Source organism: Octodon degus, unplaced genomic scaffold, assembly GCF_000260255.1.
Source record: "Octodon degus isolate 3935 unplaced genomic scaffold, OctDeg1.0 scaffold00007, whole genome shotgun sequence".
In the NCBI taxonomy this organism is placed as follows: Eukaryota; Metazoa; Chordata; class Mammalia; order Rodentia; family Octodontidae; genus Octodon; species Octodon degus.
Genome location: NW_004524583.1, coordinates 12,982,023 through 13,009,720, shown reverse-complemented (window position 1 = coordinate 13,009,720; position 27,698 = coordinate 12,982,023). Strand labels below are relative to the sequence as shown.

General features: G+C 48.6%; 1 protein-coding gene across 4 annotated transcripts in view; it reads right to left on the bottom strand.

Moving 5' to 3' along the window:
• Nucleotides 1-21,650: 21,650 nt before the first annotated feature.
• Dcaf5 (DDB1 and CUL4 associated factor 5) overlaps nt 21,651-27,698 on the bottom strand; it is a 137,837-nt gene continuing 131,789 nt past the window's right edge. For 3 of the 4 annotated variants that reach the window (XM_004624760.2, XM_023702593.1, XM_023702594.1), the window contains one exon: nt 21,651-26,177. In XM_004624760.2, coding sequence (XP_004624817.1) covers nt 24,417-26,177 — 1,761 coding nt within the window. In that variant the 3' untranslated portion in view covers nt 21,651-24,416. The remainder of the gene's footprint in view (nt 26,178-27,698) is intronic. The other variant, XM_004624761.2, reaches the window with a different exon arrangement.

Sequence of the window (27,698 nt, the reverse complement as noted above, 5' to 3'; positions counted from 1 at the left end):
AAAATAAAGGCTATCTATACCATAATACTTAATGCCTTCCCTCCAAATTGGGAATAGGGAAAGCTTCCTCCTCCACCACTTCTGTTCAGCATCTCACTGGACATCCTCGATAGCACAAAGTAGATGTAATGGCACAAAAGACGCAAGCTGAGCTGCACCTGCAGTCTCTGGGTGCTTAGGGGACTGCAAGATTGGGCCCAACTCAGTTTCAAGGCCCTAGGTTCAATCCCCAGTACCACCAAAAAAAAAAAAAAAAAAAAAAAAAGGCACACAGATTGGCAAGGAAACTCTCTTTATTCAGAATTATTATAGTCACATAATCTGATTTTTTTTTTTTTCAGTGTCAGAGTCTGAACTCAGGATCTTGCGCTTGCCAGGAAGGCGCTTATGCCACTGGGATATTTCCCCAGCTCAAAGTCGTAAGAGATATACTTAAAGTTATCAATCTTAATAGGTGAGCTCAGCAAGACCACATGATACACAATGTACAAAAATCAACTGCTTTTCTATATAGCAGCAATAAATAACTTGATAAAAAACAAACATACTATTTTGTTTGTTTGGTCTTTTTGACACAAGGTCTCACTAAGCAGCTCAAGCTGACCTTGAGCTCACTTTGTAGCCCGGGCTGGTCTTGAACTCAGTGATCCTCCTCCGTAGGCCTCCTAAGTGCTGGAATTACAGGCATGAGCTGCCATGCCTGGCTTGAACCTACCATTTATAATATTATCCCTAACCAAATGGGTGAGGGGAAGTCTGTACAGACAAACTACATGTTGCTATGAAAGTTTTAAGAATAAAGAAATATACCATGTTTATGAATTAAAAGGCGCAGTATGGACGTTGTCAATTCACTCTACATTAAGCTATTTGTAAAAGGAAATCTCAATAAAATTGCCCATTGGCTTTTTTGTTTTTGTAGACGTTGACGATCTGATTCAAAACATGTGTGGAATTAGAAATAATCTAGAATTGGGCTGGTCAAATAGCTCAGTGGATTAAAGTGCCTGCAAGCAGGTACAGGAGCTGGGGGTTTGATCCCCAGGTTTAGAGTGCAGGCCCCGCCCCCAAGGCATGCTGAGTTGGCAATTGAGACTGGGCACGGTGGTGTGCATCTGTAATCCCAGCTCTTGGGAGGCTGTAAACAGGCGGATCACTATGAGTCTGATCTAGTAGTGAGACCTTGAACACCCTGTAGACCCTTCCCTAAAATACACACATACAAAAAAAGAAATAATCTGGAATAAAAGATGCAATTTTGCAAAAGAATAACGAAGTTGCAGCGCTTATGCAATCTGGTCGCAAGATCTCTTACAAAGTTGAGTAAGCGAGACAGTGTGGTGATCACACAGAAGAGTTCAGAAGTGGGCCAATGCATATGCTCGGGAGACTTAACACAAACCAAGGTCACTGAATGCAGAAACATGAAACGCGGGCTGGGACAAGTTGGTGTGTGTGTTGGGGCGGGGGGGGGTTGAACTTTTACCTTGCATCTTTTATACAAATCAACTCAAAATGAATTACAGCCCTAAAGATAAGAGTCTTAAATTCTACAGCTTTCAGAATAAAATATGGGAGAAAATTCTTTGTGATCTTGTGTTTGGCAGATGTTTTAGGTCACAAAAAATGCAGATTATAAATGGAAAAAAATTGATTAAGTACACTTCAGCAAAACATAAATATTGGAGCCAGAGAGATAGCTCAGCACACTAAAGCACCTGCTTAGGTAAGCTTAGGGAAGTGCAGGGACCGTGGTTCGATCCCAAGCACCACATGCTGTGTCAACCCCACCCCCACCAAATACATTAAAAATAAATATTTTATTGTTTGAAACAGATTAAAGGAAATGAAAAGATAAGGTATACAGCTGTAATCCCAGCACTCAGGAGGTTGAGGCAGGAGGATTGCTATTAGTTAGGCCCCAGCCTGGGCTACATAGTGAGTTCAAGGCCAGCCTGAACTGTACAGTGAGACCCCGTCTCAAAAAAAAAAAAAAAAAAAGAGGTGGGGTGAGGCGGGAAGATAGCTGAGCAGCATATAGCGCCACTGGCAAGTGCAAGGTCCCAAGTTCAATCCCTGGTACTGCAAAAAAAAGAAAAAAGAAAAAAGAAAGAAAGAAAATGAAAAAGTAAGCTATAGAGAGGGAGAAAATATTTGCAATGCATACATTTGTAAAAAGAATTTATATCCAAGAGATATAACGTACTCTCACATTTTAAAAATAATATGGCAAAGAACTTGACTTAGACATAGCAGGGCCCGGGATATAGCTCAGTGGTATCAGTGGTACAAGCACTTGCCTGGCAAGCACAAGGTCCTGAGTTTGATTCCTAGTAAAAAAAAAAAAAAAAAAAAAAGGAGGATGAGGAGGAAGAGATGACAAAAAAAAAAGGACACTGCACTGAGATGTACATACCAAATAACTGCATAAAAAGATGCTCCAGGGCACTGGGGAGATAGCTCAGTGGTCTAAGTGCCTGCCTGGCAAGCTCAAGGACCCAGGTTCGATCCCCAGTATTACATGCCGTGCCTGTCCCCAAACCCTAGGCACACTGTGTGGGCCACTGAAACCAGGTGTGGTGGTGCACACCTATAATCTCAGTGCTGGGGAGGTTGAGACAGGAGAATCACTGTGAGTCCCAGCTGCATAGTGACACCCTGTATCAAAAGAATAAAAATTTAAAAATTAAAAACAAAAAGATGCTCAATATCATCAGCTGCTAGAGCAATGGAAATCATAGCCACAAGGAGATCCTGCAACCCACCCCTGGAATGCCTAGAATGAGCACGTGTTGGCAAGCTTGTGACGCTGTAGACTGGTGAAATGACACAACCACCTTGGTGACAGAGTAAATGTGGATCCCCACAAATGTACTCATGGCACATGTGATGTGGAAAAAGCCAACATTTACGGAGACGTAACATAGGACACACCACGCCCTTGTGGGAGTCACCTCTCATTACCATGGGATATTGAAGTGGCCAAAGGCTTGGGCATTCCCGGGCAGGTTAGGAGTGCACACGCTGCAATCCCAAGCTGTGGTTCCAAGCCCACCTCTGTTCCTGGCTCTCACTTTAGGCGTGTTCCCTACAACTCCAGAAGCCTCAGTTTCCTCATCTGTACAAATGAACAGTCACAGTGAGGAAGCAAAGTCATGCTAAGTAATGAGAGCCTGCACAGACATTCTTAGCCTTTCACTAGGCATATAATAAACCCCAAGTGGATAACATTCGCTATTAACCTGGGAAAGAGGCTGGGTCCTTTCAGCTCCCAGCTTCCTACTTTGTAAAGGAAGCAGGACACCCCAGGAGCTGCACCCAGAAAAGCTGCTGTAGCCTCCTGGGTTGGCCATGCTTGTGGCTCACGGCCTTCATGGGACCTGGGGATCTAGGAGAGTCGTGGTGGTGACCCCTTATGCTTCTGTGGCACTTGATGGCTTGCAAGGCTCTTTTGTGTGCACTGTCTTGTGAGGAAGTCATTGTTACAAAGGATTTTATAGATGAAGGAACACAGGGGGTGAAAGGAGGTTCTGATGCTGGTGGAGAAAGGCCAAACCCAGGGTCCCAGCCGTCCTGGTGGGGCTTAGGGCTGTGTTGCTGGTCCCTTGCCATCCTCCTGAGCCTCTGAGTGGTGGTTGGCAGGGCAGGAGGGAGGCCTGGCTCGAGGGCAGGGCATGGGGCCCAGCAGGGGCAGGGGCAGCAGCACAGCCACCACCCTGACCAACAGCCCAGATCTCATCTGGCAGTGTCTTCGTCAAGCCAACAGTCTGATCTGCGTGGCCCCTGGAGCCCCCAGGGTGGAGATGCAGGGAAGTCAGCTGACCACCTCCTACTCCTACGTGTTGCAGAGTTAGGTAACAGGTGGGGCAGGGAGGCACACACCTGCAATCCCAGCACTCGGGAGGCTGAGACAGGAGGATCACTGTGAATTTGAGGCCAGCCTGGACTACATAGAGTTTAAGGCCAGCCTGAGTTGCACAGTGAAACCTGCCTCAAAAAGATAAACAATACATAAAGAAAATTTAAATAAAATAAAGGTAGGGAACAGGCTAAGAAAGTCTGAACAGAAGGAAGCAGAAGTCCCTGGCACCTTAGAGGCTACAGTAGCTGTGCCGGGTGCAGGAATGCCCATGATTTGATCTGGGTCTATGTTCAGGAGTGTGAAGATATGAAACCATCGGACTCATCCCAGGAAGATCACTGAGGATCAGCGCCTTGTTATACTTGGTTTTTCCTTGATTTTTATCTTTGTTTCCATTTTCAGGGTAGGGAATCAAACTCAGGAACATTCTACCACTGAGTTACATTCCCAACCCCTTCAGAACTCCATTTTGAGACAGGGTTTCACTCACTTTGAATTTGAGATCCTCCTGTCTCAGCCTCCTAAGTAGCTACGATTACAGGTGTGGACCACTGTGCCTGATTATACCTCAACTTTTAAAGTTCTTCCAAATTCAAAGAGAAGAAAGGAAATTCCAAGAAGCATCTCCCTTAATCCTTTAACCCAGGAGCAGTTACCTAACACCACTAAGGTTAAGGATCTAAGTATGGAAAGGCCCCCTGAGCCCTGGGCCCTGCGCTCCCTGCCCTCCCTCTCTCTCCCATTCCCAGGTCCCGAGAACCACCTGTGGAGACAGCAGCGGGTTCCTAAGAATGGTGGGAGACTTCAGTGAGGGCAGCTTCCTCCTGCCCAATGTAATGGTCCTCATTGTAGGACCCGTACGGAGGGTTTTGGCATTTAGTGCTCTCCAGTGAGGGTGGCGCGGCACTTCCGATCGCCACCCTCTTTCTCAAGGGCTGGTCGTTTCCTGAGACCCTTCCCTGTGTGGTGCATTACCCTCATCTCGGAGTGCATGGGAAGGGGACTTCCAGCCACAGCTCTGGGAACCAAATGGGCCTTCCTCTCTCTCTGGACTGTTTTTAACCTAATTGCTCAATAACGTTAGCCTACAAGCAGCTGTAAACCTGTGCACCAGACAGGCCCAGGCTAATTAGGGGTGGCAAAAACTATTAAAACGCAAGGGGAAGTTCCAAAAATTAAAGTGGGTTGTTTCTGTATTCCTTTGATAATTAGCCAGTTCTAATCATGAAAAAAGAATTAAAATGGATTTAAATAACACAATTAAAACACTCAAACACATACACATGTATAATTTTTAGTTTAGGGTTTTTTTTTTTTTTTTTTGAGACAGGGTCTCCCTATGCAGTTCCGGCCGGACTTGTGCTCACTTTTGGTACTGTTTTGTTTTGTTTTCTGGAACCAGGGTTGAACTCAGGCCCTTGCGCTTGCCAAGCAAGCTCTTATCCTACTGAGCTACCTTCCGGGCCCCTTGTGCTCACTTTTGTAGCCTCCAGGCTACCCTCAAACTCATAGTGATCCTCCTATCTCAACCTTCCCAGTGCAAGGATTACAGGTATGTGCCACCACTCTTAGCTTACAATTTTTCTTTCTTTCTTTCTTTTTTTAATGTATCTAGTATGGGGTCTACAGGGTCTCACTATGTAGATCTGACTTGTAGTCTGTGTTTGGCCTCTCGAGCCGGGATTACAGGCACACGCCACCGCACCCAGTCTCAACTGCGGTTTCAGCGCGCCCTGGGGGCGGGGCCTGCACAGCACACCGGGGATCAAATCCCGGCCAATGCGCTCTGCCTAAGCAGGCGCTTTAGTCCACTGAGCTATTGGGCTGGCCCTTTTGGCTTATAATTTTTCCATCTATGGACAGAATATATTTTTCCTTTTTTCAGAACCAGGGATTGAACTCAGGTCCTTGTGTTTGCCCTGCAAGCACTTATTCCCCGGAGCCATCTCCCCGGCCCCGGGACATTTAAAAAAAATCTATTGTTTGCTGTTTGTTTCACAGCAATAGGAGCAATATTATTGAAACAATAGTCACCATGAGTTGAATCACAAAAGCTGGGTGATATGGATACAGGGTTTTATGTAATAAACTCTACTTTGTGTGCTTTTGGTTGTTTTGTTTTGCTTGAGACAAGATCTAATTGTGTAGTTCAAGCTGGTCTTGAACTCACTATATAGCCCAGGTTGGGCTCAAACACACAGCGATCTTCCTGCCTCAGCCTCCCAAGTGCTGGGGTTACATGTGTGCCATCATGCCCAGCTTTCTACTTTTAAATTTTTAGAACATTTCTCTCTCTCTCTCTCTTTTTTTTTTTCTCCGAATGCCTTCAGGGCAGGTTTGGCTGGCTTGAGTTGTGGGGTTGAACCCCAGCAACCTGAGCCTGACTGCTTTGTTGAAGCAGCCACTTAAAGAACTGAGCTAAGGGGCAGGCCCCCATATAACATTTTTCTCTAGACCTAAATGTGTTTGCTCATGTTGTGATCAAAGATGCACAAAATTAAAGCTGGGTGTGATGGCACACACCTGCAATCCCAGCACTTGGGAGGCTGAGCCAGGAGGATCGCTGTGAATCTGAGACCACCCAGGCTACATGGCAACACCATGTCTCAACCCAGCTGAACTAAATTAAACTAAACTGAGCTTAACTTAAAAGTATAGTTTTGTTTTGTTTTTGCGGAACCAGGGATTGAACTCAGGCCCTTATGCTTGCCAGGCAAGCACTTATTCTACTGAGCTATCTCCCTGGCCGCCCCAAAATTATAGATTAATGGGCCACATTCTCTGATATAATCTAGCAAAATGGCATGAGAATGATTCCCCAAATTCAGATTACAGCCACTACTTGGTATTCTCCAGAGTTTCATCCCAGGATCCTCCAGATCCCCAAATCTGCAGATGATTAGGTTTCTTAGGTAAATGTCATCTTTGCCTGGAGCTTAGGCCCCTCTTCTTGTGGGTTTTAAGTCACCTTTGGATTGCTCACAACATAAATGTCATGGTCACTGCACTGTAATTTTAGGGAATAACATTAAGAAAGATGGCTGTCTGTGTTCAGTACAGATGCAATGTTTTTTCAAATATTTCAATCTTTGGTTGCTTGAATCCAAGAATGTAGAACACACAGACAAGGGGTCAACTGTATTAAGAAGTTAATAAACATATTTGACCCTCAGATAGAAATCAAACTAAAATAAAGGCTGGCCAGATAGCTCAGTAGATTAAAGTGCCTGCTCAGGTAGGCGCAGGGACTAGGGTTCGATACCTGGCCTGCTGAGATGGCCACTGAGACTGGGCATGGTGGCGCATGCCTGTAATCCCAGCTTTTGAGACGCTGAAAACAGGAGGATCACTACGAGTCCCATCTACGTAATGAGACCCTGTAGATCCTGCAGGCCCTGTCATAAATATTAAAAAAAAAAAAGGTTAGCTAGAAGATATTAAAAGGAATATGTTCATTCATTCATTCATTCACTCAGCCAGCGTGCCTGCACTGAAAGCTCACAATGCCCCTGGGATGTGAGAGCTGCAAAAGAGACACAGGGCACCAGGGAGATAGCTCAGTGGTGTAAGTGCCTGCCTTGCAAGCGCAAGGTCCTGAGTTTGATCCCTGGTACCAGAGAGAGAGAGAGAGAGAGAGAGAGAGAGAGAGAGAGAGAGAGAGAGAGAGAGAGAGAGAGCCCTAACGCTAACTCTAACTCTAACTCTAACTCTAATCTGTGCTCCTCACCTGGCAGGGAGAGGACCTCAGGATGGGGAACATGGGCTGGGGGGTGCTCACCAAGGGCAGGGAAGGCCCACGGGGAGCTCTTGGAGAGGGCCAGTAGGCGTTCTTTAGAGATCACTGCCTGGGCTGGCAGGCCCTGTACTCAGAACAGGAGCCAAAGGTGCAAGGGCTGCAGCTGAGGGAAGGGCTCCTCAGGTTGGGGGCAGTATGACTGCAGCACCCTGGCAGCCCTGGTGGCGAGCAGGCTGGCTGCCTGGGGTACTGCCCCCCAGGGAGGTACCTGGTAATCGCTCAGGTGTGCAGTGCCTTCCTTCGTGGTCACCGGGTCAGTGTGGTCTCTGCACGGTCCTTCACACATTCATTCACTGATTTGCTTATGCCTTTGCATGTTGGGAACATGAGCTCTCTGGTGACAGAGACCCTCACAGAACAAGCAGGAGGCTCAAGTTTGCACCTGGGGAGCTAGCGGAGAGCCCTTCCTCCCCCAGGACCACGAGCGCCTGGATTACTGTGAGGGATATCTAGGGGCAGTGACAACCAAGGTGGCACTGGGAAAAAAACCTGGCGGCGGGGGTGTGTGTGTGGGGTGATCAGGTTCTTCTGTCCAGCAGTGAGACTGCAGCCTCTGGGGCTTGTCCTTCAATTAGCCCTCACAGCTGCCCTTCAGGGTAGGTTATTCTGCCACCCTTTCTGGATGAGGAAGCCCCAGCTAAGGGCTTGGGGTAACCTGCCTGCAGTCATATAAGGAATAGGCGCACAGCGGCTTTTCTCTGGGAGCCTTTGGTTTCCTTCCCGCTGGGCTCCGCACCCTGCAGGATGCCCACAGGCTAAGCTTCCCGCTTGGTTGTAGCTCTGGGCAGCTGCTATGGCCCTGGGCCAAGATGGGGAAGAGAGTTCCAGAGCAGCTGTTGACACCGGAAGCTTGTGGGTGGGAGAGGACACTTGAGTCTGACACTAATTCTCGCTGGGGCAGAATATGGTTCTAGAAAGCCAGGGACAATTGCAGATCCCACAAGAGCTGGCCTCAAAGTCCTCCTGTCCCTGGGCACACCCATTAGAGACAGGGAGAATGTGGCAGAAAGGACCCTGAACTAAAGGTAACAAGCCCTGTCCTGCCTAGGCTGGAGCAGCTGCGGCCTCTCTGTGATGACAGCTCACACAGTCACCAGCGACTAAGGCGCTGCACTGCGCCTGCACACAGCCCACACGCAACCACCGCTTGCTACTGCTCCAAGGAAGACTCAACTCGCTTACACAGAAACTAAATTGGAAGCTGAATTTCCTTCAAGGCCGAGACCAGAAGAGTTCTCCAAGAAAGCACTGTGGGAACCAGATGCGATCTGTTCCTAATGGGGGCCTGTGGAAAATCAACAAGCAGTTCTATCGAATTAGCAGGCCCAACACACACACAAGGGAGCGGGTTTCTTCCTGTGCCTGGACCCTCCTCCCTTAGAAATCAGATTATTGGGAGGGGAGGGCCAGGGAGGAAACTGAGCTAACGTGATTATCAGCCCTGGCTTGTGATCTCAGCCCAGGAGCCAGGCAGGGAGAAGGAGAGGGCAGAGGGGAAGCCAGGGCGTCTTTTGGGAAATGACAAGTCCAGGAAAGTGGACAGGACAAATCCAGTCCTGTGGCACTGTTGGGCCTGCGCTCAGCTTAGTGGTTCATCTCCAGTGGTGCTGAGCGCCAGGCCCAGGTCCCTCAGCCATCTCCAGGATCACATGGCATTCTTTTGAAGGCTGATTCCATTGCCCTGGCTTCAGGCTTCTTAGGGATGGGCGCTGGTTACCTGTCCAGGCGCCCATGTCATATTGACTCAACTGAGGGCACTTAGCTGAGACATTCGCAGCTACTCTTTTTTTTTTTTTTTTAATTTTTTTTTAAGATCTTTTATTTATTTATTTATTTATTTTCATTTATTTTGTGTGTGTGGCCAGCTCAGCCCACCAGGGGGCGGGGCTGGCTGGCATGTGGTGCTGGGGGATTGAACCGTGGTCCCTGTGCTTTGCTAAACTTGTTCTAAGTAGGTGCTTTAGACCACTGAGCCATCTCACCAGCCCCCATCGCAGCTACTCTTGATTGGCAGGGGTGACGATGACTCTGTGGCAGGCACCAAGCTCCTGTCCTCAGCAACCATGTACCCTTGCCCACTGAGGCAAGCCTTCTTCTTCCACGTGGCCTCTGATTCACTGAAGCTGGGTCACCAGCCCAGCACCAGGCCTTCTGTGCTAACGGCCTTGGGAGTTGCAAACTTTGTCCTGGCAACAGCAGTCCAGGCAGAGCTAGCCTTCAGACTGTCCTTCAGGGACTGTAGGAAGCTTTTCCTGCCTTGTGCTGTCCTGGCTGATCCTGACGGCTCTCTGAGCAAGGCAAGAGTGAAACCCAGCCTGAAATAAAGGAAAGCACCTGGGCAGTGAGACCTAGACACCTGCACAGGAAGAGCTAGCACCTGGATAAATCTCCAGGCCGCCATGTCACAGAATTTCTTATTTCTGGTGGTAGCCAGTGGATAGCATCACTTCATGTACCTTGGGTTTCGTTTCGTGTCCCTTCCACCACCCATCTCCTCATGGGCCAAGATTAATTCCAGGAGTCAAAGTGCTTGGATTTCTTGATGCAAATAGCTTCCGCCACTTCCGCCCAGCCGCTGCAGTCACACCCAGGACGTGAGCCAGGGGAGGCACCGGCTCCGTTTCCTCAACAAGAGACACTGGGAATCTGCAAGGCGGGGCCTCTGGTTTCCCACCTGTGTCAGCGAGCCCCACGGGGTGGCCCAGGCTATACAGCAGGAGCCCAGGCCAGAAGATGATTCGCCAAAGAGAGCGAGCTCCAACAGCTCCCCTCGGTGAGCAACGCCTTTGCTTATTGGCTGCTGCCGCTCCAGGAGGCCTTCTAGCCCAGGCGCCCGAGAGAGCACACTCACAGGACCTTTGCTTTCAGACAAGGAAAAAGACTTAACAGGAAAGTTGGAAAAACCAAAGAAGAAAGTCAACAAGGGCCATCTTACTTAGGGGTATAGGCAAGGCTTATGGAGAACACTGGAGGGGCGTCGAGTGAGAGGCATCACAGGCCTGTTTTATTCATCTTTGTTTCCAAAACCCAACAACGCTGTTTGGAACATCAGACATAGAATTAAGACTTTCTATTCTGTGGCCTAGGCCCACTTACCTGTTTCTTCACTTCCGGGTGTACGGTATTTTTGGTTGTCTGTTGGGAAGAGCAGGTTAGGTTCTTGGGATTCAGCAAATATCTACCAGGCACTGTCTATATATAGGGCTATTTTTTCCCCACTTATTAGAGAGAAACTGAGGCTCAGAGAGGTTGCCTAGCATTCACGATAAGGTCTTGTAGCCAGGGCTGGCCAGATAGCTCAGTGGATTAAAGCACCTACTTAGGCAGGTACAGGGATCCTAGATTTGATCCCCCAGCATGCCATGCCAACTCCACCCCTGGGGGCGCACTGAGACAGCGATTGAGACTGGGCAAGGTGGTGTGCACCTGTAATCCCAGGATTTGGGACGCTGAAAACAGGAGGATCACTACAGTCCGATCTGGGCAATGAGTCCCTGTAGACCCTGTACTAAATACATGAAAAAAAAGGTCTCGTAGTCAGCGCTGGCAAAGTTAGAAAGAAATGTGACTTCTTTTGGTACTGGGGATAGAACTGGGGCCTCAAGCAAGTAGGCAAATATCGCCCCACTGCATCACGCCACTGGGTCATGTCACCTGCTCTTTATGCCTTTTTGCAGTCACATTGTTCATAATAAGCCACCGGCCGGCTAACAGAACCTCAGAGGCCCCGAATGTCAGCCCCAAGTTCTGCTGCGAGAAAAGTGTCTGCAGAGGCTGTTGGTGAGTGTACTGTGCAGGATACAAGCTGCAGCCCGTAGTGGAGGTGGCAGCCAGCCCCCTTGAAGCCAGTCCTGGGTCAGCTCCAGGGACCAGTTGGCTGGTGCTGGGCACCGAAGCCCAAGGAGCAAGAGGCAAGTGGCACTTGAGGTCAGTGGCCTGTGGCCAGGGTCAAGGTAGGTGAACCTCACCCGGTTCCTGTATGAAACCAGAAGCTGAAAGAGGAAGCACCCAAGGGCCATCCACATGAGCATTCGCCCCTTCTCTTTGGTCTTTCTTTTTAAACATCATTATTGAGACAATTTGTATACCCACGACATAAATCCATCTGAAGGACACAATTCGGTGATTTCAGGATATTCACTGAACTGTATAACCACTGCTGCAATCTGTTTACATTTTCATTGTCCCACACCAACCCCTGCCCGTTTGCAGTCACTTGAATTTCCCTCCCCGAAAACCTCCTTTCCTCTCATAGGCGAGCCAAATCTACTTTCTGTTTCTACAGATTTGCCTATTTTGGACATTTAGTAGAAATAAAATCACACAACATACAGTGTAGTCTGCTCTTTATGGCTGGTTCCTTTCACTTCACGTATTTTCCAAGTTTATCTGTGTTGTACATGAATCCCTACTTTACTTCCTTCTATGGCTAACATCCCACTGTATGATATGGCATATTTTATTTATCCATTCCTCAGATGACAGACATTTGTGTTGCTGTCCACTTTCTGGGTATTACAAATAATTCTGCTATGAATATGCATGTGCAAGGTTTTCTTGGTGTGGTCTTCTTTTAATCTTTTTTTAAAAAATTTTTATTTATTTATGTGTGTGTGTGTGTGTGTGTGTGTGTGTGTGTGTGTGTGGCCAGCTCAGCCCACCAGGGGGCGGGGCTGGCCGGCATGTGGTGCCGGGGGATTGAACCGTGGTCCCTGTGCCTTGCCAAGCCTGTTCCAAGTAGGTGCTTTAGACCACTGAGCCATCTCACCAGCCCTTCTTTTAATCTTATTTGATACAGGGTCTCACTACGCCGCTTGGACTTGCAGTGATCCTCCTGTCTCAGCTTCCCCAGTACTGGGATGACAGGTGTATGCCACCACACCTGGGGGTGACGCCGGCGCAGCATGTGGTGCTGGGGATCGAACTTGGGTTCTTGTGCTTGCCGGGCATGTGCTTAGTTGTCCCTCCAGCCCGGCCTTGTTTTGGTTTGTGTTTCTTCTCTGTCCTCACATAGGTAACAGCTCTAGCATATGGAGTAAAATAGTTCCTTTCTGTGTTCATGGAACAGTGAGCATGTCTGTCTTACACACACGCATTTTCCACGCACGCACATGGCCCTGTGCGTTAGCTCTTATGCTGTGTTACTCCCTTTCCTCAGTGCTCTGGAGCCCCGTGCGCATCTCCAGGAGTGCATCTGATCATTCCTCCCCACAGCTATGCAGCCCCGGGGGCGAGCTGCACATCACTGCCACAAGGATAAGCACCCACTGCCCTCAGCAGCTGGTGCCATCCAAACCCACAGTGGGCAGCCTGGTGCCCATCTACTTCAGGACCCTGGGGAGACTAAACCATATGTATGTTCAGGAGTCAGGTGAAGCTCGGAGAATACGTGCACACCTCCTTGCAGCCACGTTGGACTGTGATCCATCTTTCCCCTGAGTGTGGGCAGAAACATGGGGGACACAAGTGTAGAGGACCACCGGGGTGACTCTCCTTGAAAGAAGAGCAGTTGTCTCCATTTTGGCGAGTCTGACCCTATTTCCATGTATTGATAGGTACAGAGCTGGCTAGGACTGTTCCTTATCCCTTCAGCTGGCTTTAAGCAATGCATATCGGTCTAGCCGAGGTGCTGGTGGTAGTCTTTGAAGAGGGCATGTGTGTTTCCCAGTAACCCCCACCTGCTGCTCTAATATGAGCCAGGTTGAGGCAGGACCAAGAGCCAATGCTGCATGCTATGTATGAGCTGGGATTGAGCCTTGAGATACAAGCTATGACTTCCTGGGGCTTGAAAGATTACACATCAGAGCTGAAGCACCAGATCCCTAAATTTTAGACACTGTCTCAGTAGTATAATGCAAATTACTCTCTGCATATCACACAGGCCTCCTACTTACTCAGCTCATAGTACTCATCTACTTCCTGCCATTCGCAGTCATTCATCCTCAAGACATTCCTCCATGATGGAATACAACCTGGGCTTGGCCCTGAGTTGAGGCCTTTGCCGTGGATAACCATCACCATGGCTGAACGTAGGACCCCTTGGCTCCCCATAACTATAAATATACTTTAGTGTCTTTATTCTCACTGTGGGTTACACTGGAAGTGGTAGATTGGAATAAACTTGAGGAGATTCCAGTAATTTATCCTTGGGATTACAAATATAAACTTCCCAGATAAGACGAGGACCAGGAAGGAGGGGATCGAGTAGTTGTTTTTGTCCATTTTCAGCTCACCGTGCAGATCTGTGAAACTCAAGGTGCTCAGCACTCAGGTGCTCCTGCCTGCCCATCCCTGCATTTCATGTCTTGTGTGGCTTTGCCAAATGTCTAGAACATTGATTCCCTTTCATCATTCTAGTCTTAGTGAGGTTTTTCTTTATCATTTGTGGATCAAAATTCTGAAGGGAAACTGCTGTCCCTCAATATTGTCCCCATGAGCCCTAAAGTCACAGTATTGAGAACTTTCCTTTGTTGCAGGTGGTGGTGGTGGTGGTGGTGGTGGTGGTGGTGGTGGTGGTGTATGCGAGGATCTTTGACCTACAATGACCACTTTTGTGTTCTGTAACTGGGAGAAGTGATAGGAGGGACCAGCTTCCCCAAACTGTCCCTAGCACCAAGGAAGAGGAGAAGGGGAATTCAAGTGATTAGCAAGTGAAGCTGGTGGCTTCCCAGAGAGATTAAAATCTTCCTGGCTAGGAGAACCTGAGACACTTCTTTCTTCCAGGGAAAGGTTTCTGTGTTTTGGCAGTCAACTGTCACAGTCAATTTGAGGGTTCTCACATCACTGGGGGGCCCCAGAGGAGTTTTTTTTAAGCCTCACCCAGAGCCACTCTGTATCCCGACACCCAGGGTGCCTCATGCACGACCGATGGGCACCATCAGAAGCCTGCAGTGAAGAATCCACTTGCCTGTAATGCGAACCACTCGTCCTCATTTTGGTTCTCTGGGTTTGGATTTCGTACAATGGACTTGGTGTAAGCCATAGCCGGCTCTGTGGCCCGCAGCTGAGAGTGACCCAATAGTGTCACTCTGTGTGGTCCCAGCAGACACTGGGAGCGGCTGCCACTCGTGCCCCTCACCAGCTTCTGGTTTTCAAATTCTAACTCTGTAGAGCCTCTTTGGGGCTGTCTGTACTCAGAAGTATTTGGGACAAAAAGGGAACCCTGAATTTCACAACACCGAGCTGCATTTCCATGTACATTCTCATAAATGCTGAAAGGGTGCAAATTAAGAAAGGGAGGATGCTTTTGTAGAAGTCACCAAGACCCCCTCCCTGCCTAATTGTTGCCAACTTTTGCTTAATAGCAGCATTATGGACAAGAGAGCCAGGGAGATAGCACAGGGTAGGGTCATGTACTCCTCCCTGGCAAATGCAAGGTCCTGGGTTCGATCCCTGGTACCCCTCCCCCCAAAAAAGAGAAAAGAAACCAAGAAACAAAGGTCAACAGATCTTCAGGCCTGCAAGAAGACCTAAGGACAATAATAACAGCTGTGTTTATCCAGTGTCACTGCTTGTTGGACATTGTGTGAAGTGCTTTACACAGTTTTAAAAATCTATACAAACACTTTCAACTTCATATGAAGAAGGTCCAGAGGAATAAAGTGACTTAGGTCATGTCACACAGTGGAGTTTATTTAAATCTTTCTGTTTTTATTTTTTGTGCTAGGATTGAACCTGGAGCTTTGCACACACTATGCACGCACCCTATCACCGAGCTACACCACCAGCCCCACGTTCTTTTTGCTACCTCATGCTGTTCAGGAGCACTTCCGCCACCCTTCCCCTATTTCTAGGTCTTGTTGTCTATTTATTTATTTACTTACTTATTTATTTATTTATTTAGCTTTTTTTTTTTTTTTTGGCAGAACCAGGTATTAAACTCAGACCTTGCGCTTGCCAGGGAAGTGCTTATTCTACTGAGCCATCTGCCCAGCCCCCCCTTTTTCTTTTCCTTTTTTGTATTTAGTACAAGGTCTACAGGGTCTCACTACGTAGGTTGGACTTGTAGTGATCTTCCTGTTTACAGCTTACCAAGTGCTGGGATTATAGGTACATGCCACCACGCCCAATCTCAATTGTGTATCAGCACGTCCCAGATGTGGGGCCGGCATGGCAGGCCTGGGGATTGAATCTCCAGCCCCTGCATCTGCCTAAGCAGGTGCTTTAATCCACCGAGCTTTTTAGTTTTATTTTTGTATTTTTTAGGGAAGGGTCTACAGGGTGTTCCGGGTGTCTCTACTAGATCGGACTTGTAGTGATCCACCTGTTTAGAGCCTCCCTGCTGAGCTATTTGGCCAGCCTATTTATTTATTTGTATTGGGAATTGAACTCTGGATCTTGTTGTCTAAATCACTATTTTCCCTCTTCTAAGGGGACTGAGCTCTGACTCTGAGCACAAGGGAAGGTGTCCTTGTACTAGACAGAGGCAAGGGGAGATGGTGATCAGTGCCCAAAAGCGGGCAGGCAGGGTACATGAGGGTGCGGGGCAGGAGACCAGACATGGCGCTACTCCTTGCCCTGTGCAGTGTGCAGCCATAGGATGTCCTGGGGTGTGGGTAGGGTTTGAGCAGCAGAGAGCAGTCTGGGAAAGCAGGCGTCTGAACTGTGAATTCACAGGGTGTGAGAGGAAGGAAGGAAGGCCTGGCACTGTGGACTTAGCAGGTGACCAGTTCAGGGTTCAGGTTTTCCCTCTGCCCCAACATGCAGCAACCTGGGCTCCTGAGGTGGCTCGTTATGTTTGTGGCAGGGCAGGGGGGACAGCAGGGAGGAGCAGCATGGGATCTCACCCTCTCGTTTCTGGATTGGCTGTACCACAGGGAAGTTTGCAGGACCACAGCTGCCACTGCCGAGCAGGTTGCAACCCCCATAGCCTGAGGATGCAGTGGGTGACAGCTGCAGGGGGAAGCACTACACAGACTGCAGACCATCGGCCTTGAACTCACTATGGAGTCTAGGCTGGTGTTGAACTCACAGCAGTCCTCTTGCTTCAGCCTTCTGAGTGCTGGGATTAAAGTGTGTGCCACCAGGTCTGGCTTTCTAGATCTGGGAGATAGGAACTCTACAGTGGAAGACACTAGGAACACCAGGAACTCCAGGAAGGCAGTCTCTCAAGGTCAGTGCCTGGCCAGAGGTCTCCTTCCAGCCTGTCAAGCTTTCTCTGTGGCCCTGTTGGTATCCAGAGCAGAGCTCTTGATCTGGCCCCAGGCTAACAGTAAAAATGGCCAATTCCAACTAGAACAGAAAAATCTAAGTTCTCACTTGACACAGAGGAGCTGATTATCTTATAGCTCGACTTCTTACACCTGCTGCCCTAGAATTCCCGTGTATCCCACAAATTTGACTTCTTATTCAAAGAAGACCCCAGAGGAATGCCCCCTTCAGTCCTCTGCCTTTTCAGGGGTCCCACCCCCTTCCAGCTCCCCTTCTCCCATCATCCCATGTACTAATGTCAGGATCAGTGGGCCACCTTTTCCTTCTCCCTCCCTGCCTTCCCCCTACTTTCTTCCTTCCTTCCAGGTGGAATCCAGGAACTCACCTTTCTCCAGAATTCTTCATGTCAGGCGTATCAACATGGAGGATGAAGAGGTAGAAGCTCAGCATTGAGCAGGCAGGGGTGATAACCCTCACCCTTTGAGGATAACTTGTCTTCTGCTTTTAGGGAGTGACCCTTAGGAAAGGTCTTATTCTCCTACTGGACCCAGTATGGGGCAGGGAGATGGAATGCAGCTGCTGGCTCTGGGCTCAGCACCTCCTGCAGGAGACACTCAGTGGGGTCTGAGACTGGACATCTCACAGGATCAGCCAGGGGCAGGATTTGGATGACTTGCACCCCCACCCCTGGCCAGATGCAGAAGGAGACAGAGCTGGGCCAGCTGTCACCCTTTGGTGCTAATCACTCACCTGCCTGCTAAAGCTCACCCTGGCAGCTTCTGCTCCTGGGACCTGAAAGCAGTGTCAGGAGCGTCAGGTGCCAGGGTACCCTCTAAGCAGGATGTGTAAGACTGCCAAGACAGAGAAATATGAGCTCAGCACAGCTAGCTCGAGGAAGCGTTATCACTGGGACCCATAAGTGAGGAAGAGAACACTGACCGGAACCAGTCTTCCTGGGCCTGCATCTGGGCAAATCCTATGTAGAACTCATCCTTTCCTTTCTGGGCCCCTTCTTACAACTTGAAAGCCTTCCCGTTCTTAAACCCCTGTATACCTGAGAGCAAAAGCATCCACCTCCCACCCCCTGGTTATTTTCTCTCTCCTAGTCCAGTCCGTGGCGTGTTAATTGCTCTTCTCTGAAAGTCATCAAGGATTTATTTGCATCTCCTGGGTGCTGACAAAGGAGGACCACATTCAGCACCCGAGCAGTGAGCACTGGTGAGAGGGGCAGCCCAGAGTGTAGGCTGTCCTGCTGGCTTTCTGGGGCCGGAGTGGTCCAACCTGCAGCTCACTTGATTCTTCCTCCCCCGAAGGCCTACCTGGTTCAGTCTGCCTCTTTATAGGCCATTCGTGCTCCCTTACTACTGCTGCATATTGTAATCAAAGCCCCAGCTGGAGTGATAGATAGGAAGGTCAGCTAAGTGCCTCTCTCATGAGGAGCTACATCCAGGAAGCAGCAGATGTGAGGAGAGCAACACTGGCAGGGCCAGGCCCCCCACCAACCACCCTCAGCCTCGCATCCCCAAAAGTAGCAGAACCAGACCCTGTAGCTACCCTACTACCTCCTTCAGAATCAGCTGGAAAATGGCTCCTTACACATTGATGCTGTGCCCTCCTGGTCACCTCTGCCATGTGTCTTCGCTTCTAGCAGATTTTTTTTTTTTTTTGCAGAACAGGGGATTGAACTCAGGCCCTTGCGCTTGCCAGGGAAACTTATTCCACTGAGACATCTCCCCGGCCCCTTAGCAGATGTGTTTTATTTGAAAAGCTTCTCTGGGCTGGCCAGATAGCTCAGCAGACTAAAGCGCCTGCTAAGGTAGAGCGCAGCAGCCAGGTTTCAATCCCCAGCGTGTCTGCAGGCCCTGACTTTGGGGTGCGCTGAGATAGCCACTGAGATTGGGCATGGTGGCATGCACCTGTAATCCCAGCTCTTGGGAGGCTGAAAAACAGGAGAATCACTACAAGTCTGATCTACGCAGTGAGACCCTGTAGACCCTGTACTAAATATTTTAAAAAAGCTTCTCTCCTAAATTAAATCCCACCAGCAGCAACACAAAACACTCCCTAATAGCTCTGCTGGCCCCCTCCAAGGGGCACACATGCTGCTGGATCTCCGGTGCTGGCCTGAGCGCTTAGGGCTGGCACTGACTCCAATTCTTTTCCCCCTGGCCTCTTCAGACTTCATCCCTGTTGGCCTGTTATGCTTTAGCTTCTTCTTGCATCACAGAGTACCTTATTGCACCCCCCACCCCTGCATGTGGGAAGCTCTGATCAGCACTCACCTTTGGCGTGCGTGGAGCTTTTCCACAGCCTGCCCATCTTCTGGTTCTTAGGGCCCAATGCCAGGTCAGAGAATTTCAGTTCTGAAGGCCAGAAAACATCTTTGCCATTCCAACTCCTGAGGTCTGGGTCATGTGCAGCACCTTTGTATTAAGACTGGCTTCGTGCAACCTGCCACTTCTTGTTCCAATTCCTGTATACTTGCTTTCCTAGGCAGACCTCTGAGCTTTCTGTCAGCCAGCCTTCTTTTAAGTTCCTAGCTCTCAAGAGTTGGTGCCCCAAGTCAGGAGTGGTGGCAAAACCCCCAAACTCAGCTCAGTCAGGCCCACTATAACGGGGATAATTTGCTCTTTACCTGTGGTTTCAGGTTAAGACTTGGTAATACACAGTATCATCTTTCTCTGAAGAACTTATTTTTCTTGGCTGACAACATCCAAAAAAGCCTTCCACATGGTATCTACAATCAAAGAGCAACACCAACACACACACACACACACACACACACACACACACACACTTTTTGGAGACAGGGGGTCTCACCATGTTGCTAGGATGGGCTCAAGCCATCTTCCTATCTCAGCCTCCTGGTGGCTGGGACATTGTGCTTGGCTATTTTATATACAACTTATACTGTAGGCATGTCTGTTTGATCCTCTGAAATGTGCTGAGATAGGTACTCTTTCCCTATAAGAGTTTGAGGCTCTGAGTCCTTTTTTAAATTTTAAGATGAGTTCTTGCTAAGTCACAAAGTTGCTTGAATTTTGCAATCTCCCTATTTCCTAGAGTGCTGGGATTACAAGGGTGCCCACCTACTGCTGGTGCACATTTAAGTATGCTAGTGTTCAGGTTGTTACACAATTTCTCCCCTCCCCCACAGCAGTTATGCATCCTAGATAAGAGGTCTGCGGGTTCTCTCCACACCATTTTTGCATTTGCATCAACTTCCATTGTAAATTGGGGCTATACTTGGATTCTGGTTGGAGAAGCCTGAGTGACCAGGTGTTTTAGTGGCTAATCATAATGCATGCGGAACACTATCACATAGATCCAGGATGCTGCTGAGCCCATCTACTACTGCATTCTTCCTAACTTCTTTACCCCAACTTCCCCAGATCACAAGAACTTCATGCCTGAGGGTACCCACACTCTGTGGGTACCCAGGCACTTATAGTGTTTCATTGTTTTTCCTACCTTTGGTGGAACACTAGCAGAGGTAAAGACCTGAAGCCAGCAGTCTGCACTTCAGCTGTATTAGTCCATGGGCCCATGGCTTTGGGGTCACAAATGAGCCATTTCCCAGTGGAATCTGGACTGGATATACCATTTCCTTTCTTTTGTACCAGGGACTGAACTCAGGACCTTGCGCTTACCAGGCAGACACTTATACCACTGAGCTATCTCCCCCTTTCAACACAAGCTTTCAGGGCCCTTCTGCACAGCCCAGTGAACCCCACTGGGAACCGAAGGGAGCAACTCCTGCTTGGCCATGGCTACATTAGCGCAGGGTACCCTAAAAGTCATCTTTGCCTGGAAGTCTCCCTCCTGAGCAGGGCACCAACTCTGTACTAATGACCATTAGGGTGCAGATGGTAAGATTTTGCTTCTCATTTACACTTCCATGTAAAAAGCACTAGTTTTCTGGTAGTCAGGACCTCATGCCTGCCAGACAGGTGTTTTGCACTGAGCTATACAGCTGGCCCAGCACTAGTTTGTTTTTTTTGCGTGACCGGCTCAGCCCACCTGAGGTCCCTAAGTATGTCCCTAAGCAGGAGCTTTAGACCATTGAGCTATCTCACCAGCCCAGCACTAATTTAATTAAAAAATTAAAAGCACTTTTAAATTGATTTGAATTTGCGTCATTTCATTCCATTATGGCTACTCAATGGACCAATGAGCACTAACTGGAATGTCCCACTGAAAAGAACCATGCAATTTGTTCAAGCCACTGCCCTGCTGCTGGGGGCAAGTCCAGGACTTACCTGTTACACAGCCTCTGCAGGCCATGTGGTAAGGATGGTCTTCCTCTGGAAATACCTGCTTTCCTGATAAGAATTCCAGTTGGCAGAATTTGGGTAACTGCAGTAAGCAGTTTTACTGTACATAGGCAGTGCATATGAATTTTTTCTCCTTAAAAGAAAGTAAATGCATACCTAAGGCAAGTCAGGAAAAGCAATCTGGACTCATCAGAGAACATTTTGTGGACAGCTCTTCTTTCACTTTACAGCAATGCTCCTGAAATTACATCTATTCAAAGTGTCAGTTCTAGGGACTCGGATCTCCTGGGTCTCTATAAGCCTGGGAACAGAGACCAAGTCCAGATACAACCTCCCTGGCCTACATTTTGTCAGATTTGGCCTTTGTCCCAATACCTAGAAGAGACAATGACCATGTCAAAAATGTAGTATGTCTTCTAGTCTTCAATGTGACTTTGAATCAAGCTTCCACTTGGGCAAGAATTAAAATAAGAAAGAAAGGTGCAAGGGTGGCTAAGCAACCAAGTCTTCCCTGGAAGAGAAGAGGAAGACGGAAGAAGTGTGTAACAGGTTTATTTGCATATACACAAGAGAAGAGTTACGTGGTCACTGGGTGAGAAGAGGCCGGGCTGTGAGGAGGTAAGGCTTCAGCAGAGGAAGGCACCTTGATAGACAAGAGACTCTCGGCTTATTCAATCAAGCACAGTTGCAAACTTCATTTGTCCCACGCCAACTCACTTAGCTCATTTACCTATTGTCCTCAGAACTCATTTACAAAACCAGGTGGGAACTAAAGTGGAGAGAAAGAGTTTTACATACCTGGACCTGCCACTTACATCTGTGTGCATGGGATACAGATGAAAACACAATAGGCACTTTCAAACTGACCTTAGTCTAAGCAGTGCCATCCGTCTTTCTAGGGAAAATATCTGCCACAAAGAACTTGGGGATTAAACATACCTCCAAAGTTGGGGTCTCAATTCACAGTGGTTTAGATGAAAGGACTAGAGCAGGTCCGGTTTCCAGGACCACAAACACACAGAGATCTCTGGTGGGGGAGGACAGAGTAGCTATAGAGCATCTGTTTCCTAGCCTCCTCTGGGGAGTATTTCATGGGGCCTCTCTCCTGCTGAGCTGAACCTGTGGTAAAGGAGAGAAAAGTCTCTCCTCAAGAATGGAAGGCATCCTCATAAAAATCTTTCTTGGCTTCTAATGTTAACCAAAGCAGGGAGCTTTGACTTCTCTTTTCAGGATGCAAATGAGATAAACACTTTTAATATGAAACACTAAGCTCAGCATTTGGAAACTACCTACCAATAGCTAGTTCCCAAGGCAATGTTACTTATTCCCTAGGAAGATATGTGGATTGTCTTTAGAGAAGTCAGAAGAAGCTACCTGCTGATTAAATGAACCTAAAATAAAAAGACTGGGTATGCTAAGAAGGGGAAGAGAAACACACACTGAATGGTTGCATCTTTTTTGTATATAAAGGATTACAAAATTCCAATTTAATACATTTTGGAAAAGCAAATGTAAAATAACTTGGGCTTATAAAACCAGAATTTACAATTATCTGTGAATAGTTAAAGACAAATCATAGAACCATTTTAATTACAAATCCAAAGTAATTCTAGTATTGGTTACAGAAATCACTGTTCCGCTCCCTCAGTGAGAGTCCAGGTGTTGAACTGTACACATCTCACTCCGCTCTTACTCCCTCACACCTCCTCCTCCCCAGCAGCGCTCTCGCATGTGGCCCATCACACATACTTCAGGCTCGCCCTCTCTTCTGCACCGCTGAGCAGGATGGCAGCTCCTTCTGGCTTACGCCCACCCTGGCCTTTTATGTGAACTCCCTCCCCCAGTGTCTGACTTGAGACTTCAGCCTCCACAGGTTGTCTGCCCTTGGTCCCAGTTCCAGTAGGACAGGTCCTTATCTAAAAGGCCACACACATGAGCCTCACATTAGCTCTTTTGTGCCAACCCCAGCTGGGCTTCTCATTGCCTAATACCTTTGCATTCAAGAAAAGCATATTGTTCTCTCTCTCTCCATCTCTTGCCAGTATTCTGCCTTTCTTGATGTCTGTGCCAATAAGACACTCGACCATTCTTACTAGGTCTTCCTGTCTTGCATGCCCTGCATTGGTAGCTGAGTAACTGTAACAACCACCACTGAAATGCTGAAAGCCTTTTTTGACCCTTCATTCTCTGAAACATTCCCTATCTCAACAGAACTGAATTTCCTTTGACAGCCAGGAGTTAAGCCAAAGACTCTTCTCCCCAGCCCCTCTGCCTCTTTCTCACCAGACCTACTCAACAAGAATCTGTCCCTTTAAGAGATGCCTAACAGCACAGCCGCTACTACCTGCAGCCTGAGGGAAGACACCAGTTGCTCAACTTTGGGTTGAGATAAAAGCATGTAGTCCTCAGCCTGGTCTTCACCACACTTCAGTAACACACCTCTAACAGCCACGGTGGTAGTCTGGACAGAGTTCTGGAGAGCTGTTTCCTCCCACCTCAATGTGCCCTGTCTCCATCAAATGTAGCCAAGGAAGCCCTTGGCCTCAAGTCTCTTCAGAACTAGCGCCTAACTGGTTAAAGTGTGTTATCCAGGACTAGTTATAATCTGGGACATATTACGCGCTGCTCAATTCACAAACAATGAAATTCTCCAGGGATCCACATGTTCTCAAATCTAAGTGCTGGCCTCTTAGATAGGAAATGCCTCACTTTTACTATCTCCATGTTATAGCCTCAATGAAGAAGCACTACTGAGAGAAAACATGGAAGGTTAAGAAAAGAACTATGGTTCCCGTTCCAGCAGAGCTGCTGTCCGAAGGCCCCTTCTGCTCTCCGGGTATAACCTACAACAGCCGCACAATCTCATCTACTGGGCACTCCTCCTCAAGACCTGAACACCGTGATGTGTGAACAGGGTGAGATGGCAAAAACTACAGGCCCATGCACGGGTCCTTGCTGATGGACAACCACCAGAAGTCTCACGAGACAGAGAGCACCCAAGTGCCAGTGCATGCACTCACAGGAGCCAGAGTCCAATGTCTTAACAAAGACTTTTAGTGACCCTTGCCCAGGTGCACTGTGCGCTTGTCTCACTAGAATGGAGTTGCTTGGCCCTTGGCCCTTTCCCCTTTCTTAACACAACACAGATCAATGGCCAGCTAGACATTCAGACCCACGGTTGAATATTGAATGGAAGGGAGCAGCAGCAGACACAAAATTTCAGGCCCTGGTTTTATGTGCCTTTAATACTTTTTTCCTTTCTGCTGTATTCACTAAACAAGAATATTTTTTCTAAAGCTACTTTTTGTAGCTTTTGGGTTTCCCTTTGTGTTTATCATGTTTTCAGTTTCTTCTCTGAGGAGCAATTCTCTGAATCCGTGTCTTCTAACTCAACTCGGTGCCTTTTGAGGCCACTGTGGCCATGAATGGCCCTGCTGCTGTCTGTGGCTGGGGTGTCAGTGGGGTTCTCTCTTGCTCCAGCACTGGGGGTCTCACAGGCCATTTCGGACCCACAACAGTCTTTTTGTACAAGAGTCCCCGAGTTATCATGGTCAGTGTCCGGATGTCCTGGGGAGGAACAGGCTACTGCCTCTAGCTCCCCAAAGTTCTGCCCATTGTTATGCAGGTGCGGGGGCCGAGGGTGTAGGCGTCCATTGTTGTGGTTGGCACAGATGGTTTCTACACTTCTCTCCTCACTGTCATCAGACTGGGTCCTAGAGCAGTTGCCAGAGCCACTGCTAAGAGTGGAGCCCGATGCCTTGGGCACCGGAGAAGAAGGAGGCTCTTCAGCTCGGCTGCTCAGGGCCTTACTCAGGGCCTTTCCATTGAGCTTCTTTGTTTCAAAAGAATATTCTACTGAGCCCCCACTGTTAACATCCTGAGAGGTGCCCTCTGGTGCCTCTGCCCGAGGGTGGCTGCTGTGCTCATGGCCTGGGCCATGGCTGGGACTTCTAGTGGCAGTCCCTTCTTTACACACATCTTTGCTGCAGCCTTCTGGGGGCAGGTCCTGGTTCCTCTGGGCAGAGGCTGCGCTCAGAGAGGTTTCTTTACTAGAAGAAGGGGCAGCATTGTCCTTGTGGCTGGTTCCTGCTCTCCCTTCATCCACATCCCCTGCCACTCGAGAAGTCTCTCCATCTTTGTTATTAGAGTAGGAGATGTAGGAGTAACGGAGCCATTTGTAAGCTTTATAAATCTTTCGCTCAACTGACTCTATGTCCGAGGTTGGTGACGCTCGGCTGGGCTGAATCTCCAGGGCAGAAGTGCTCCGCTCTGGGGAGGAGGTTGGAGAGGAGGAGAGATCATCTACTCTGATCTGTGGGTAGTCGCAGTTGTCTTCACCAATGTAGGTGCTGGCAGGCTTGGTGGGTGCACTAGGCCGCTCCTCACGGAGCGACTTCTGCCTCCTCCGAGCGGCATTCCGCTGCCGGGTGGAGGCTCGGCGTTCATTCAGCTCCTCCTCATCCTCTGAGCTGCTGGAGCTGCTGGAACTGCTGGACTCCTCCTCAGGGCTTGGCGAACGGGGCCGGGGGAAGAGGTCTGTGTCCAGCTCGACTTCACAGGCGTTCTCCTCTGAATCTGACTCATTGGACAGGGCCAGGAGGCGTTTGTCCTGGTAACGTCGCAGAGCTGAGAGGCGCTGCTGGCGAGAGGCTGTGTCCTCACAGGTGGGCGCAGGTGGGGCAGATGCCACTGCGGGTGTAGCAGTGACCCGTAGAGGGCCCAGGTGGAAGGCGCTGTCGGTGGACTCGTCCACAGTGGGAGGCGGGGAGTGGGGCAGTGAGGCTGAGGACTCTGAGTCAGTGTAGCCTGAGCGCTCGCTGACTCCTGCATGCAGCTGGAGGATGGTGCTTTCGCTGAGGTCACTGTCTGAGTCCGAACTCCACCCCTCGATCTCCCGGCGGACCAGGGAGTCAAAGAAGGCCATCATTCGAGGGTCCTCCTGGACGGACTGGTTGGCGTAGTCATGGGATAGGCCACTCCCGCTATTCAGCACCAGGCTGATGTACTCTTCATGGGTATAGAGGCAACGGGAATCATCCTCAATGCGGCCATCAAGGTCTCCGGTACATCCCGGCTGCTTATATGGGCTCCAGATCTGCACAAATGGAGACAAAACAACCAGAACTGACTAGTAAGAACTCTACAGCTGATGGTAATAAAGCACACTATGGCAGGGTTTCCCCAGGGTCTCACCATCTTTATATTTTCTAGCTGCTGGTGGTGGTGGGAGTAGACCTGTGCAATGCCAGCACTCTGGAGGCTGAGGCAGGAGAATCACAAATTTCAGCTTAGTCTGGGCTGCAGAGTGAAACCTTGTCTCACCCCCTCCCCCCAAAAAATAAAAACACAAAACTTTATTAGACTTGATAAAGTGAGTTGCATATGAAAGTAGGTTTCCAGAGTAAGATGTGAGAAAAACCCTAGTCTGGAAGAGAAGAGTAATCTCCTGTTAAGAGACCTCGATGTCAGTCTCTATGGCCAGGATAATCACACCTTATCTTTCTCACAATCTCCTCCCCTTCAGTTTCCTCTGTTAGTAGCTTACAAACTATAATTTTAGTCTCAAGAGGATAAAGGATGCCTTTCTGAGTGTTGGTCTGAGGTTGGTTGAAAACTTTCAGAAGGTTCAAACTGTGCCAGGGAGGCACCAGTTCTAAGTGTATGTAAGGCCAGCAGCGAGTGCTCTTATGACAGTATTTTAGCCTGGAGCGCCACTTCTCTCCAATTCCAACATTTCTGTTTTTAACTGAAGGGAATTGCTGTTTTTAACTGAAGAATAGCTGGCTGTCTACACTGCAGCTCCCTCTGATATACGCAGGCACCAGTTACCCATAAGAGTGGGTTCTTTAACCAGGGACCTGTGCTGGTTTATTCCCCAACTTTTCTCTTAGCTACAGAAATAGGTAAAGCACACCCCTCTTAGAGGGGGGACTGCAGCCCCATCCTCTGACACTCCTGTGTTCCCTAGTTAGGCACATGGTTCGTAGTGAAAAGGGGGCAAAACTAGGATTCCAACTCAGGTCTTTCTGATTCAAAGGCCCAACTTTACACGTTGGATAAATTATGCAAAAATCAAGATCATGGTAATTAAGCTGCCACTGCAAAGGAGAATGATTAGTTCTACCTGACTGCTAGAATGGTCCACAGAGAAGCTCAGTTACCTCAGCATGTAGTCATGGCAACTCAATGACATTCCAGGCAACTTTCTTGCCTGACAGACTGGTGTCTATCTTTAGATGGCATCAGACCCAGACAGCAGTGGCCCCTCATTTCTCATCCTCCATAAACCAAAGTTTTTGTTTCTCCAAAGATATCTGAGTACAATTTACCTTCTTGCGGGAACTTCCCTGAGGCTCATTCCTGCTATCATGTTTTCTTGGTACTGGGAACTGAACTCACAACTGATGCTTGCTGGGCAGGTGTTGTGTTGTTGAGCTATCTCCTTGGCCCCTCTTGCTATGACTTCCTTGGCAACTGCTGGGTGATTGTCTCTTTGGAGGACTCCCAGCTCAAAGAGGGCTGAAGAAACCTAGAGTTGTTTCTCCTACCAGTTCCCAACTCTTTTGTTCCCAGTTCCCAAATCCTTGGCTGTTCTCTCCCCTCTTTTTTTTTTTTT